This window comes from Choristoneura fumiferana, chromosome 5 (genome assembly GCF_025370935.1).
Source record: "Choristoneura fumiferana chromosome 5, NRCan_CFum_1, whole genome shotgun sequence".
Taxonomy (NCBI): domain Eukaryota; kingdom Metazoa; phylum Arthropoda; class Insecta; order Lepidoptera; family Tortricidae; genus Choristoneura; species Choristoneura fumiferana.
In genome coordinates, this window is record NC_133476.1 from 9,151,832 (window position 1) to 9,165,626 (window position 13,795).

At 37.5% G+C, this 13,795-nt stretch overlaps 2 protein-coding genes across 2 annotated transcripts; one reads left to right on the forward strand and one right to left on the reverse strand.

The window, feature by feature from the left end:
• Positions 1-2,269: 2,269 nt before the first annotated feature.
• On the forward strand, positions 2,270-12,686 carry LOC141428057 (protein phosphatase 1G). Its single transcript, XM_074087763.1, has 10 exons — positions 2,270-2,496; positions 2,815-3,049; positions 3,967-4,067; positions 7,299-7,422; positions 7,923-8,101; positions 8,249-8,498; positions 8,746-8,967; positions 9,999-10,130; positions 10,381-10,790; positions 10,891-12,686. Exons 1-10 carry the CDS (start codon positions 2,386-2,388, stop codon positions 11,119-11,121), a joined length of 1,995 nt encoding a protein of 664 aa, XP_073943864.1. The 5' UTR covers positions 2,270-2,385; the 3' UTR covers positions 11,122-12,686.
• A 23-nt stretch (positions 12,687-12,709) lies between these two features.
• Positions 12,710-13,487, reverse strand: IFT20 (intraflagellar transport 20). The gene is made up of 3 exons (XM_074087764.1): positions 13,163-13,487; positions 12,919-13,073; positions 12,710-12,839 (listed from the first exon to the last, which is right to left on the reverse strand). Exons 1-3 carry the CDS (start codon positions 13,284-13,286, stop codon positions 12,723-12,725), a joined length of 396 nt encoding a protein of 131 aa, XP_073943865.1. The 5' UTR covers positions 13,287-13,487; the 3' UTR covers positions 12,710-12,722.
• Positions 13,488-13,795: the final 308 nt, after the last annotated feature.

Genomic DNA, 13,795 nt, shown 5'->3' on the forward strand with positions numbered 1-13,795 from the left:
GAGTTCAAATGGATGAATTTATATCTGACTTTACGCCGCCTTTTGTCCTCCACGAAGCACATGTTGTCAGTGACAAACTCAATGCTGAAATACGTGAACAAATACATAAGTACCTAAGTTAATAAACATCGTAAATTGATAGAATAATCTACTTCTACACACATGGATATAATAAAATCTAGCGTTACTCTTATTCTTATTTATTTGCTTTTATCTATTAGAATTAGTGAACCATTTTGAATTATTTACAGTTCCAAAGCTAAACAATCTCAGATTTACGGTAACTTTTTGTTAATAGCTGGAAGAAGAGATACATAATATAAAAAATATACTTGATGATAATTAACTATTGCACGGATTTATTCACGGGTTGCACTGATATTTAGCATTATAGGAGCGTGCAGGAGATAAGGACTAGCCAATATTAAGTGTGGAAAATATCAAGCAACAAGGGCTAATAATTAATCATAAAAAATCACGATACTAAAACAAAGTCTCCTTTACCTATCATTAGTAGCTGTAGCTGTTCTAATCTTCTGAGTCAATCTGAGTGTTATGAAAGTTGGTTTAATAAAGTGTATACGTTATCGATTTTGGTTTGGCGTGCATGTCGGTATTATATGTACTGCCTGCTACTGTAGTAAAAGGAGTATGGCAAATCAATGCACTGCCTCGATTTTTTTCCTTGCTTAATGCATTGTAAAACGTTGTATGATATACGTGTCGAAAGTAGGAAATTCCCAACTTGTGCCGGCTCAAAACACTCGCTTCGCGCGTGTTTCAAGTTCTCCGTCACTTGTTCGTTGGGAATTGCCTACTTTCCGCACTTGTATCATAAATAACTATTATAAGTAGGTACTGTTAAAACTTAAAACTGTGTGTGTTGTGTGTTTGTGTTTTATGTTGGAAAAACATTTCTGTAAAACTTTTAATTTAAATTTGAAACTATTAGTGGGTATATTTAATATTCATCTAGCAACATTTTTCTGGCGGTTGGTTTGGTACTTGTTTGGTAGGTTGATGGACTCGGCTTCAGCAGGGCTACTACGAAACTCGAAATTCGAAGTTCGTGTCGTGCGGTCCCTCTCGCTTTTGTATTAAATAGTGTAAGTGTCAGAAGGACAGCACGACACAAACTTCGAGTTTCGAGTTTCGTAGTAGCCCAGCAGCTTGAGAGCTAGCTACTTATTAGTAATCTGTGCTTGAGAGTAGTGTTGCCAATTTAGCGACTGTCGCTAGAACGAACTACTTTTCTTAAGTCTTAGCGACTAAAAAACAGTTGACGACAAAAATAGTATAGTGACTTATCTTGCGACTTTTGAAATACAAATTTTAACGGTTCTAGGACCAATAAAGGATAAATTTTTGCCGACTCGACTACGAGAATTATACAGTGCCAAGAGATCTAGATACAGAAAGCGACAAACGCGCTTGCGCACCAAATTCAAACTTTATTTAATTAAAGCTCCATTTGTTTGTGTATTTTCAGTAAATTCGGAAATCTTCTAAAGCCGCATTCACATTTATGTGTCGTGTTGTGTCGTGACTCGTCAGAACGGTATCGGTTTCATACATTTCATATGGTTGCACTTATCTGATGCAGTGTGTTGTGATTGTGACGGCTTGTGTTGTGGCGCATCACAAGCTATCCCGGTCCGCGTCAGTATGGGTGAGGTGCGGGGGGCAGCGCAGCGACACGACACAACGCGTTGGACCAGTTTGCACGCACGCGCCAGTGTTGTGTTGTGACGCGTCAGAGCCTGCAAGTATGCAGATCTTCAATAGTTGCAGATCTTCTTCATAATCTGAATCTGAATCAGATGATTCCTGAAAAAACATTCCTAACGCGTAAACTCTTTGAGAGCCAAGACAGAACTGATGCAAAATTCGTCATAACACGTCACATAAATGTGAACAGTAGCCATCACGACAGAGACCATCACAACACAACACGACACACAAATCTGAATGCGGCTTAATTTGTTGTTTTTTTGCCGTACCCAAACCTTTCAGGCCCTATACCACGAAGTGCAATACTCGAACCTCGTATGTTGCTGTCCCGCTGACGCTTATGTTCTTTAATACGCGGGTGAAAGGAATGGTGCGATACGAATTTCGATTTGCGAGTTTCGTCGTGGTAGCCCATCTGACCACCAGTGGCCTCTAGTGTTTCTCACAGACAAAATCCTGAGTCCGCTCGCTCCTGGTGGAATTAACTTTGGCGACTTCCTAGCGACTTTTGATTTTGAGTTTAGCGACTCGAGTTTCTAGGAGTTGGCAACACTGCTTGAAAGCTTGCTTGCTGTGCCGCCTGCACAATTTCCTGAAGATTTTCGCGCCTCCACTATTTTATGTTTTATATTCAATTTCATATGACATTTCAAAATGGGTGCATATTTATCAGAACCGGTTACTGAAAAAGTGTCCAGCGATGAATCAAACAGTAAACTTGAGTGCGGGGCAAGCTCCATGCAAGGATGGCGTGTCAATCAAGAGGTACGATTTTATATGTAATTGTTTCATTGATTCGTGTTACTGTGTACCTGCGCATCCACTTGCATTTATTTATTGCATTCTCTCAATAAATAACCATGTTTTCATAACCATTTTGGTTCTGAATTTCAGAAACGTTTCAGACCACCTATTGTTCCTTCTAATAATTATAACCTTACAACTCAATGAATAGATTCAATAGATGTCAAAGATTGTTGTGAGCTTGTATTTTTTGAGTTGAGTTCAATACTGAAGTTGTAGGTAATCCAACCGCGTTGTTTAAATTAGTACTTCTAAATTGAATTTGAGTATTTGTTGTAGGATGCACACAACACTGTGTTAGATTTTGATGAAAAAACATCACTGTTCGCGGTTTACGATGGTCACGGGGGAGCAGAGGTCGCGACGTATTGCTCCAATAACCTGCCAGACTATATCAAGAACACAGATGCATACAAAAATGGGGACCTGGCCAAAGCATTGGAAGATGCTTTCTTGGGATTTGATGCTAAAATTGCTACCTACGAGGTTATGGCTGTATTGAAAGAATTAGCAGGTAAGGCAGATGAACAGTTTACTGAAACCCCTCTTGTGAGCAGTAGTTGTGTCTATATACAATTAAGTTGTCATTGTCTATTTTAAAACTACTTGTGAGTTTTTCTTCAGTTTTTATCTAATATTATAATTAAATGTTTGAAACATAAGTCTTGCGGTGCCCCTAATTTCTTCAAATTGGCAATTGCACAAGCCTATCTTGTTATCAGCCACCCCAGGCAACACTTGCTAGCAATACTTTATTTTGGAATTCTGCACATCAAGTCGCTGGTAGAATTTCATGCTGCACTCTTTATGTGTTCTAATTAAAACTATGGCTAGACATACAATAGATACACATGTATTTATTTTAATTATTATGTTAAATGTTAAATTTATTGATTCAGGCGTTACTTTGCGGAAGTCCATATCAATGAACTAAAAGAATTTCAAGAGAATGATAGCTAAGTTTACGCAAAATATGTGTTGTTCATGCAGTTCCTCCACCTCCACACTGTAAAAACACACAAATCACACAACCCATCTGTCACCACCACCACACTACACTGACGCGTTTTGAACTCAACCAGAGCTCATCTTCAGAGCAACACAACACCATGCTACCAGATGTTAGACTCCAAATCAGATCAGATCAGATATTAGTGTGTGGAGGGGAGGACTGCATGAACACACATATTTTGCATAAACTTAGCTATTGTAAGCTCGCGGGTGAGCAAAGTAATTCTTATAGTTCATTGTTAAATGTATGTTTTAGGAAATATTTTTAAGAATCAGATACATATTCAAGTTGCACTGTGTTTTTGTCTCCTAGTGACAAGATTTAATACAAATATAATTCAATTCATCTGAAAATTAGTGACAAGTTACTAACTCATAACTGTTATGGTATTTATTAAGTAACTTGTTTATTTGTTTAAGGGCAAATAAATCACCCACCGGGTCCAAGTGACAATGAAGAATCAGAGTCTGAAGATGAAAATGTTAACAACCTGTGCCAAGAGGCACATCTTCCTCTCCAGGTATGACAGTATTATGCAGGTCAAAATTAAATGACGCGCATGCGCATCTTAGTGCAGGACACACTTAGGACACAGTTTCCATTTTTATAACGCAGTTACACTTCCTGATAATTTGTTTGTAGTTTCTAAACATAAACAAAGATTTTTAAATAGTTTTTGCTGTCATGCTCTGCAGTGGTGGCCGTTCTTTTGAGTATGAATTATTACTACAAATTTTTCATGAATACAATACTTTTATTGTTTACCCTATTTCTAAGATCGACTACTGTGCTTACAGGCATCATGTCCCGTGGATAGAATAATAACGCAGTCTGTCTGTCATATCAAAGTCTTTGTGAAGTGATTTCAAGTTTATTTATTAATTATTAGGTATCCTAGTGTTCCTATGATATGTTCGATCTCACAAGTTTAAGAAACGTGTCATTACTTTACGAAAAAACTTATTTTTTAAATAATGTTTAGTCTCATTAGAAAGCTAATTAGCTAACTAACTAGTTCAAAATGTAAAATTATCTCGGTATAAGTTAGTTTAGATTCTGCTCTCCGCTGGTTTGCTTATTCAGGGACAACATGTGCTAAAGCTTATAGTACCCTTAACATTTTAAAATTTCTTGCGGGTGTGCTGGGGTGTTCATTCAACATACCTTAGGCAATTGTATATTTCGCTAGTAAGAAAGGCAGATGTGATTATTGGCAGTTTTTTGTTCGATTCATGCGCTAGTGTTCATTTCGCCGGCTGGACGTCCTGCAAAACTGTGCCCTAAGATTCTGTGGGGGTTTTATTCGAAGTACGCCAATACATGTGATGCGAAAAATGAACTATGCTTGCCGCCTCTGTCTGTTCGCAGGACAGTGGCTGCATCAAGGTACTGGCTTAAGGGTTGTTCTGCAACACTGGTATTGTGATCGATCTTTGCAGCAGTTGTCTGACCCGATGTGAATTATGATACTTGCGCAACAAGACCAAGCCAATACTCATCACGGTGCACGATATGTTTAAGGGGTGGAGATTCATAAAAGTAGTATACTAGATATGTATTCGGTAGGCATATGGGTTTCTGATGTTTGATGTCAATCATGTATAAAGTGTTAATATTGATGATATCACCAGGCCAAAGGACACATACCAACTGACGCTAAAACAACTGTAATTAGAATGTTGGCACAAGAGTACAGAATTTTTTACAAACTGTTTACCGACGGATCAAAAACTTTCATGGCGTTGGAGCCGCTTTCTTGGATACGCAAGTGCATTGTTGTAAACATATAAATTACATGCAGGACTTTGTATTATGAGAGCTGAACTGGTAGCTATGTACAAGGCATTAACATATGTGCAGGAAATCGGAAAAAACCAGGTTGTGATTCTATCAGATTCAAAGAGCGCGCTTCAACACCTGGCTCGGTGTACCATCGGGCACTCGAGGAATGCCGATAGCCTATGAATCTTAAAACTGGTGTACAAATTGCGCTCAGACGGTGTCCAATTGGGTCTTTCCAATGGATACCATCTCATTTGGGGGTGGGAGGCATGAAGAAGTGAATAGAGTGGCTAAATGTAGCAGTACGGATGTATGTGTCTCTTGATAAACCTTGATGGTGCTGAGTTAATGCAATTAGCCAGGAGAAGTGTTTGCAAATATGGCAAGGAATGTTCAGTATTGTATTCCACAACTAAGGCATTTGGTACGATCACACATAGAAGAGTAAAATCTTCAAAAGTTACCCTGTTTGATAAATCCAGCCTCCCCAGGGATGGTCTCGTGTGGCTTTTCGTGTGCGGTCTGGTCACAGGTCCACTGAACAGTTTTTTGAATTTGATGAGAGTTGTGCAATCAACTTGGTGTATAGGTTTAATAAGACTGAAGACCTAATCACTTTCTTTTAAATGTGGATCAGAATAAAAAGGGACATCAGAGACAGGTAATTGGAATGGTATGGGCATTGTTCAAATGGAGGTGGTAAATTATTCTGAGTCGACCGCTTTTAAAGAGGCGATGCTGATTTTACAGGTTCATTAGTCACCTTTGCATCCAGAGACGTCAGGCTTCGTGCAACGGAGAGCGTGAAATTTGAGTTGGTGTATAATAATTGAGGTTCCCCATGTGAGGCTTGACATAGTCACATTTTGGGTACTAAAGTGTCCTCGTTAAAATACTTATTTTTTAAAAAAAAAAAAAAAAAAAAAGCTAATTAGTTTTTTCAGTAATTTGTATGTTGGGTGTTATATTTTTTTTAATTTAATTAGTTGCTTGTAAAGAAGTAACTACTTTTTTGGGGCTTTTTCAAGTGGTTTTTGCTCATTAACATGAAATTTTGTGTTGGTGTTTTAGTTATTTACCATGAAATACAATTGTTGATATTTCAGGCATCGGAAAATAAAAAAAAAAATAATGAAATAAGTAGTTATTAAAAAAAAATACATTTTTTCTTCTGATTCGGCAACTTTTGTAAAAATCTTATAATCGCCAATATCTGGGAAACTAATAATTTTCGGAAGGGGTACCACATGACCTTTTTTGCTGCAAATAAGTTGTGCGTTGTGCTACACGCCCTTAAAAGGAATGTATTCAATAACCAATTACCTGTATATATATACATATATACTTGTTTAAAAGGTATTAGATTAGACAGATAGATGTATAGTATAGGCAAGTCTGTGAGTGCGAGAGCGAGAGGTATGACTACTACGAATACCTTAGAATACAATTATTAAATCAGATTGGTGTTAGGTGTAGTCCTGCAATGAATAGGTTCGTCGTTTTTAGGCCTAAAGGTGCAGTCACATGCAATTGCTCGACGCTTGTTTCCAGTGATATAAATCTAGTCATGTGACCCGATTTTGTATTTCCTGCAACTCAAAATGGTGCTAAGTAAACTTTCAATACGTTGCATAGCTAGCACTCACAGAGAAAATGTGTCTGTCTGTATATTGCATAAATACTTTTGGATTCAATGATATATTGAGTTTTCGAAATTCATGTGCGAAATTACATTTGAAATTTACCACGAGCTTTACGGTGAAGGAAAACATCGTGAGGAAACCTCCACAAACCTGCGAGGCAATTCAATGGTGTGTGTGAAGTTCCCAATCCGCATTGGGCCCGCGTGGCAACTACGGCCCAAGCCCTCTCATTCTGAGAGGAGGCCTGTGTCCGGCAGTGGGACGTATATAGGCTGGGATGATGATGAAATAATATAAAATAAAAAGAAAATTATTTTATGCTAAAGGAGGTGCTAGCTAAATACGAGAACAAACTTGGCAATCTCCATCGCGCCAGACTCGGAGACACAGCCACTCCAATGTCCCCATGCCTGCGAGCTAAGAAAAACCTAGAGGAAGCTGGTGGATCAGGTAAGCTAAACCAAGAAAATCTATTTCCTTAATTTGCAAAATTTAAGGCTATCTTTTGCTATTATTATTTTTAATCTGAAAAGTTAGTAACTATGATTTACGACAAACTTATCATTGATAATTTGATATTATGCCTAAACTTTAGGCCCTAAAGTCTCTAGCGTTACTTTTTTGGCGTCACAATCATTTGCGTTTCCAAGTAGGATCAATGTAACAGAAGAATTAAAAATTATTTGTACTAGAGTAGATTTGGAGTAGATAGGATTTGTATAATATAAGTCACAAACCGAGACGAAGCGTTGGCAGGTCTACCACTAGGTGGTCGAACATTTTGAAAGATGCGGGCAACCAGTAGATGCAAGTGGCAGGTTGTTGTTCATTGTAGAATGCTAAGGGGAAAGCCTTTGTTTTGCAGTAGACATCTTCCGGCTGATTGATGAATAGATTAAGTCAAACGTTTTGGTCTAATTTGTGGTTGTAATAATGCATTTTTTAAATAGGTATTGGAGCGTCAAGTTCCAGCTCCGCAGTCGCCTCTGCGTCTGGCTCTAGCGGAGACAATGACGCTATCCCGGAAGACGGCCCATCCTGTTCTAACTCTAATGAAGTCAAACCCGATGAGGACACGGGGGGCGTGTCGTCCACCAATAATGATCAAGATAAGAATAGCAATGAAGAGGTAACTCCAATTATATTAATAACATTGATACAGTTTGTAACAAAATCTTTTAATATGTTGTTAGTTGATATTTCGTTTACCTACAGGTGCTGATTACTTTGTGATTATGGCTAGCCAATTTTTTTTTTAAATCTGTTGTAATTTTAGGTTTCCACAAGCGAGCCACAAGAAGCAACTAAAGAGCCTATGGAGGTGGACAAATCCACAACACCAGACAGTTCAGGCGACAACTGCACCCAACCCAACCAAAGTGGGGATGCTAAGCCATCTGTTGCCAGCAATGGTTCTGGTGATGCCTGCAATGGAGAAGTCACAGACTCCAAGCAAAGCGTTGGCGAAGAGAGTAATATTACGTCTTCAAATGGCTCAGTGTCACCTGTAAAGGGCAAGAACAAGGGTGAGTATGTAATGAATAATAAAATATAATGTAAAAATACTAAAGTTACTTAGTAGTGTTGACTTGGTTGCATCTTATGTGAATGCTTCGTAAAACTTTGTTTGATTTAATGACACTACAATCATTGACATTGAAATTAGATTGGCATTGCGATCAGCTTCACTTAAACAGTCAAACCAACCCCCCTTTACAAACTATCAAAATTATGATCATCAACTAACTAACTAAACTCGGTATTTTTTTGTAGCCAAGTTATGGCCAGCATCCAGCATAGACAAGCCAGTTCCCGAGAGGCCAAAGAAGTCGAAGCTTCGGCGTGCCGCCGCAGCAGTCTACGAAACCCTGTTAAGACAAGCAGCCGAGGAGGATGATGATGAGAGTGACTCTAATGATGAGACATTTGAGGGTGGGGAAATCAAGTCCTCTGATGAAGAAAATGTCAATGGTGTGGAAGATTCTTCAAATGATGGTGAATTTATTATGAAAGACATTTCACAGTGGATTCTCTAATTTCAACAGAGCTCTTTTATAGCTGGTTTTTTTTATAGTAGCAGCAGCAGGTATAGGTGCAGGTGGTAGGACCTTGTGCAAGGTCCGCCCGGATTGCTACCACCATCTTTCTCGCTAATCCTGCCGTGAAGCAGCAGTGCTTGCACTGTTGTGTTTCGGCGTGGAGAGTAAGACAGCCGGTGAAATTACTGGCACTTGAGGTATCCCATCTTAGGCCTCTAGGTTGGCAACGCATTTGGAATACCCCTGGTGTTGCAGGTGTTTATGGGCGGTGGTGATCTCTTACCATCGGGAGACCCACTTGCTCATTTGCCATCCAGTTGAATAAAAAAAAAGTGATGTATTTGTTTCATACAGTCAACCAATTTGATTCCTAGGCCACCACAGAACCTTGTCACTGTAAAATTTTACATCATCTAATAACTATGGCTATTGGCCATACAATAGTAGATTGTACAACTAGAGCATAAAATGAGCCATTTTACCCAAGACGTTCATATAGTCATATAGACGTCACTTTCACTTAGATTGCGAGGAAATGAAATAGCAACAGTGGAAACAATTGTTGACTTTCTATGTAACTTTTATTTTTCATGTATTATTGTATAATTGTTTTTTTTTGTTTTATTGATTTATTTGATGAATTTTTAGTTTTATATAAACTAAAAATTATTATAAAAATATGTAGAAACTTTTTTGATTTGTGGCTGTTGACACCTGATTACCTTGGTCTTAGACAAAGATTTTACTTTATGCACTCGAGCATAAAGTCATTTTATGTCGCCTACATCCAGCATAAACACGAACTTTACGAGCATGAGAAGTGAAAAATTATATTCCATGGCAAGGTTCTATGAGTGACCCAGTAATCAAATTGGTTGGCTGTACATCTCTTTTTGTGGTTAATGATGACATAAAGAGCATTCATGTAGAAATGTTTATCATCAATTTAATTGTTATTGTGTATTGTAATTTAATTCCATTGAACAGGTGAGGGGGATGAGGAAGAAGAGGAGGATTATGAGGCAGAGTCCAGCGATGAAGACATAGATGAAGATCTTTCTATGACAGAGGAACCCGGCAATGACAGTGGATGCACTGCTGTTGTAGCATTGCTTAGAGGTATGCTTCAGTGGTTTTAAAATATATATATTTTTCAAATTAATTTAAATAAAAAATGCAAATACATTGTACCTTAAATTAAATGTTCGCCAAACTGTGAGACAGTTTGTTGGCTTAATTTGTAATGGATTAAAACAATATTGTGTATCATGTAGATTAACTCTGAATATGATTTTTTTTTGACTGCACAAGTAGTTATTCATTATTGACTAAATTAAAATTATATTAAATCGTGGGCTTGCGGTTACAGGTAACGATCTCTACGTAGCAAATGCTGGCGATTCCCGCTGCATCATCTGCAGAGAAGGCAAAGCCATCGACATGTCGATCGACCACAAGCCGGAAGATGCTCCCGAACTAGAGCGAATCACAAAGGCGGGCGGCAAAGTCTCCAACGACGGACGCATCAACGGCGGCCTTAACCTCTCTCGAGCCATCGGCGACCACTCCTATAAGCAAAACAAAGACTTGGACGCTAAAGAGCAAATGGTCACGGCTCTGCCAGACGTGAAAACGCTCACCATAGACCCCACCAAGGATCAGTTCATGGTTCTAGCTTGCGACGGCATATGGAACTTCATGTCTAGTCAAGATGTTTGCGATTTCATCTTGCCGCGGCTTGCAGAAGGCAGGGAGAGGCTGTCACAGATCTGCGAAGAGGTTAGTTTTTTTAAAGTTGCATAGTTTTAACTCAAATACAATTTAGCGCAACAGATAGATGACTCACTTTAGTACTTCTTTTAAACATTGAATTTGTTAGGTGTTCGACCACTGCCTGGCACCGGGTACGATGGGCGACGGCACCGGATGCGACAATATGACTGCCATCATCGTGCGGTTCAAGGACGGACTGGTGGCCGAAGTGGCGCAGGCCTCCGCCGATGGCTCCAAGAAACGCTCTGCCGAGGAACTCGGCGAGGACCAACAGGAGTCCAAGCGGCTGAAGATCGACGATCCCCTCTCGAGTTCGCAGGTCACGTCGAGTGTGTAGGACTTTCTTAACGTAAGGACAAAGTGTTCAAGATACACATAGTATTGTGATATGTTTGGTCGAGAGGATGCCCTTTTTACGGTTTATAGACATACATATTTAATTTCTTATTGGTGGAACAGAAAATTGACAGTCAGCATTGATGTTATCCAGGCCAGGGACTGAATAACTGATAAAAAAATAATTCGTAAAATAGTGACAACGTCATTGTTACCTCGAGAATCTACACAAGTAAAAAATATTTTATTGAGGAAAAGTTCCTGAATAATGGTATTGAAACTATTGAATATTGATATTTTAGAAGACTAGATTTTTCTATACCTTATTCATCTGTTGTGAGATGCGTGCCGCTGCTGGCAGCTGCATCGGGTGCCTTTTCCGCCATCGCTTGTTGGTATTTTATCGCTAGTCAGTCCCTGATCAAAGTAATTAATACGTTCTTCTGCTATCAATATAGTCGTGATTACATATGTTAAAGCACCCTAATTAGCACATTAGTGTTTGTTGCGCTGACCAATTTATCCATTCTTATCAAAATGCTTATTATTATTAAACAAGTAATGCTGCATTGAGTCAATCTTTAACACTTGTCTGCTAATGGTACAGGTACACCATTGTTAAGATATAATTGAAGTGGCTTGAACATTTAAAGATGTCTCTTCTGATCTGTATACTTGCTATCTGGATCTGTATATGTATGTATAGGGGTGCTTTGTTTGGGATTTATAAAACAAGAAACTATTTTTGTGATTTTGTTTTTATAGCACACGTTCCACTAAACATGATTATTACTATCACGTGAAAATTGTGTTCTTTCTTATCTTACTTTGAATCAGAGGAAGCCATTCAAGATCCTTGTAGTCTTTTTGACAATTGCTGGTAGTTTGTAAGGTGATAAGGATAACTGATAACGTAAGTTACAGAAGTAGTGTTTCAATCTATAACTTAATATTCATTATTTATATTATTTTCATTGACAAGTCGTTTTCCCTGATTTTTTTGCTTGCTAAAGGAAGACTAATTAAAATTGAAATAGATTGACATGATGGTGAAGTATTGTATTAATAAAGTGCAAGTTATTGTACAAGTCTGTATACATTAGCAATTTAAACCATTTGTTAAATAAAAAAAAAGAAAGTGTTAATGTTATTGGGTTAGAACTGGTTAGGATCATGTTACGATTGATAAATTGTGGATAGAAATTAATGGAATCTATCGAAGTCTAATTAAATTGCCTTTGTTAATTGCTTTATATAATAAGTAGGTATATTTTTGTAATCACAGGTGTTTATAAACAACATTGTAGGCACTATGTATGGTTAGTTGGTGTACGATTTATTCCATATGGTGTTTAATCATAATAATTTGTCTTAATTCAGTAAAGTTGGCTGGTGTATCTAATGACTGATTAGTATGTTAGCTGTCTGGGTAATGTTATAAATGCATCATAATAATGACCGTTTATTAATTTGTGAAGCAGGATTATGATTATGTTGAAAACCCTATTAATGCTACACTGTTCTCATTTCACGTGTGTTTGGAGGAAAATACATTTTTACAGACTGCTTTTTACTTTTATTTCTGTTAGCTTGCTAGTAAGTTCAACGCAACTGTGTTAAATATTCTATAGTTTCCATTTGCGTCGCTTCCAGAATCTGAAGTGCATCATATTCAGTATCCAATTGATCGAGTATGATTGTTTTTTCGTGTATCTGTGCCTGAAAATATTGAAATAATTAATTATTATCAAAAACAAGAAAAAAAGCTTTATGCTGATTATGATTACAACGAAGTTACTTGTAATTTCGCTTGCTCAGATTCTCTTTCTTTGGCAGCCGAATTGAGGAGATTCATTGAACCAATTGCAGCCATTTTCTGTTTTTCTACATTATCACCTAGTTCTGTTAGCATTGTTAATAACGAGATAATTAATTTCCCGAAGTCCTGAATCTCTGAAAATTTCCGATTGATTAGTCTTGGTTTGAATTTATAAGTTATACGAGCAAAGTAACAGAAACAAGGAAATCTCATAGAAACCCACTAGACTCATAATCTTTACAAGTATCCCTCACGTCTTCAGTCTCCTTGAGAACGGAAGGTTCTATCACTCTGATTTTGTTGATATCATCATAGTAGAGATGGACTTTTTGTAATTCCTCTGCCATTCTTATTTAATTTATCTATTTGCCAGAATAGTTAGTAGGCAACAGAAATGTTTTTAATTAAAATAAATACAGTGTTGTGACATGCAAGTATTGCATAGCAACCAAAACATTATATTTTTGGATTTATAATCCTCAGTTTCATACTAGGTTTAATGCAAAATGTTAAAACTGGGAGATTTAAGTATTTTATTATTTTGTCGAATGATATTTTTTTTATTTCGTTTATAGGACGAATAGGATTGATTGATTGGAAATGGAAGCGGGCGCGTTTTAACTTTAGAGAATCGAAAAACGCTTCTGTATGGCATATCGTTTGAAGTTTGTTACAGAGAATTGCCAGTTTAATCAATAGCTAAATGTACCGTTTTTTGAGTCATATAAGCGCCAACAATACTATTATGGTCTTTTAATTTTTACTTATTTAAAAATGAAATTTAATTAACAATGTGTAATGCTTCTCATCGGTTTTTTTGCAGAAATATTTTTGTGAAACTATCTAAAACCACTGA

Coding starts and splice junctions, on each gene's coding strand:
- LOC141428057 (XM_074087763.1), top strand. CDS start 2,386: ATGGGTGCATATTTATCAGAACCGGTTACTGAAAAAGTGTCCAGCGAT. Junction 2,497..2,814: donor GATGGCGTGTCAATCAAGAG/GTACGATTTTAT, acceptor TATTTGTTGTAG/GATGCACACAACACTGTGTT. Junction 7,423..7,922: donor AGAGGAAGCTGGTGGATCAG/GTAAGCTAAACC, acceptor TTTTTTAAATAG/GTATTGGAGCGTCAAGTTCC.
- IFT20 (XM_074087764.1), bottom strand. CDS start 13,286: ATGGCAGAGGAATTACAAAAAGTCCATCTCTACTATGATGATATCAAC. Junction 13,074..13,162: donor TTGTAAAGATTATGAGTCTA/GTGGGTTTCTAT, acceptor GGAAATTTTCAG/AGATTCAGGACTTCGGGAAA. Junction 12,840..12,918: donor CTGAGCAAGCGAAATTACAA/GTAACTTCGTTG, acceptor CAATATTTTCAG/GCACAGATACACGAAAAAAC.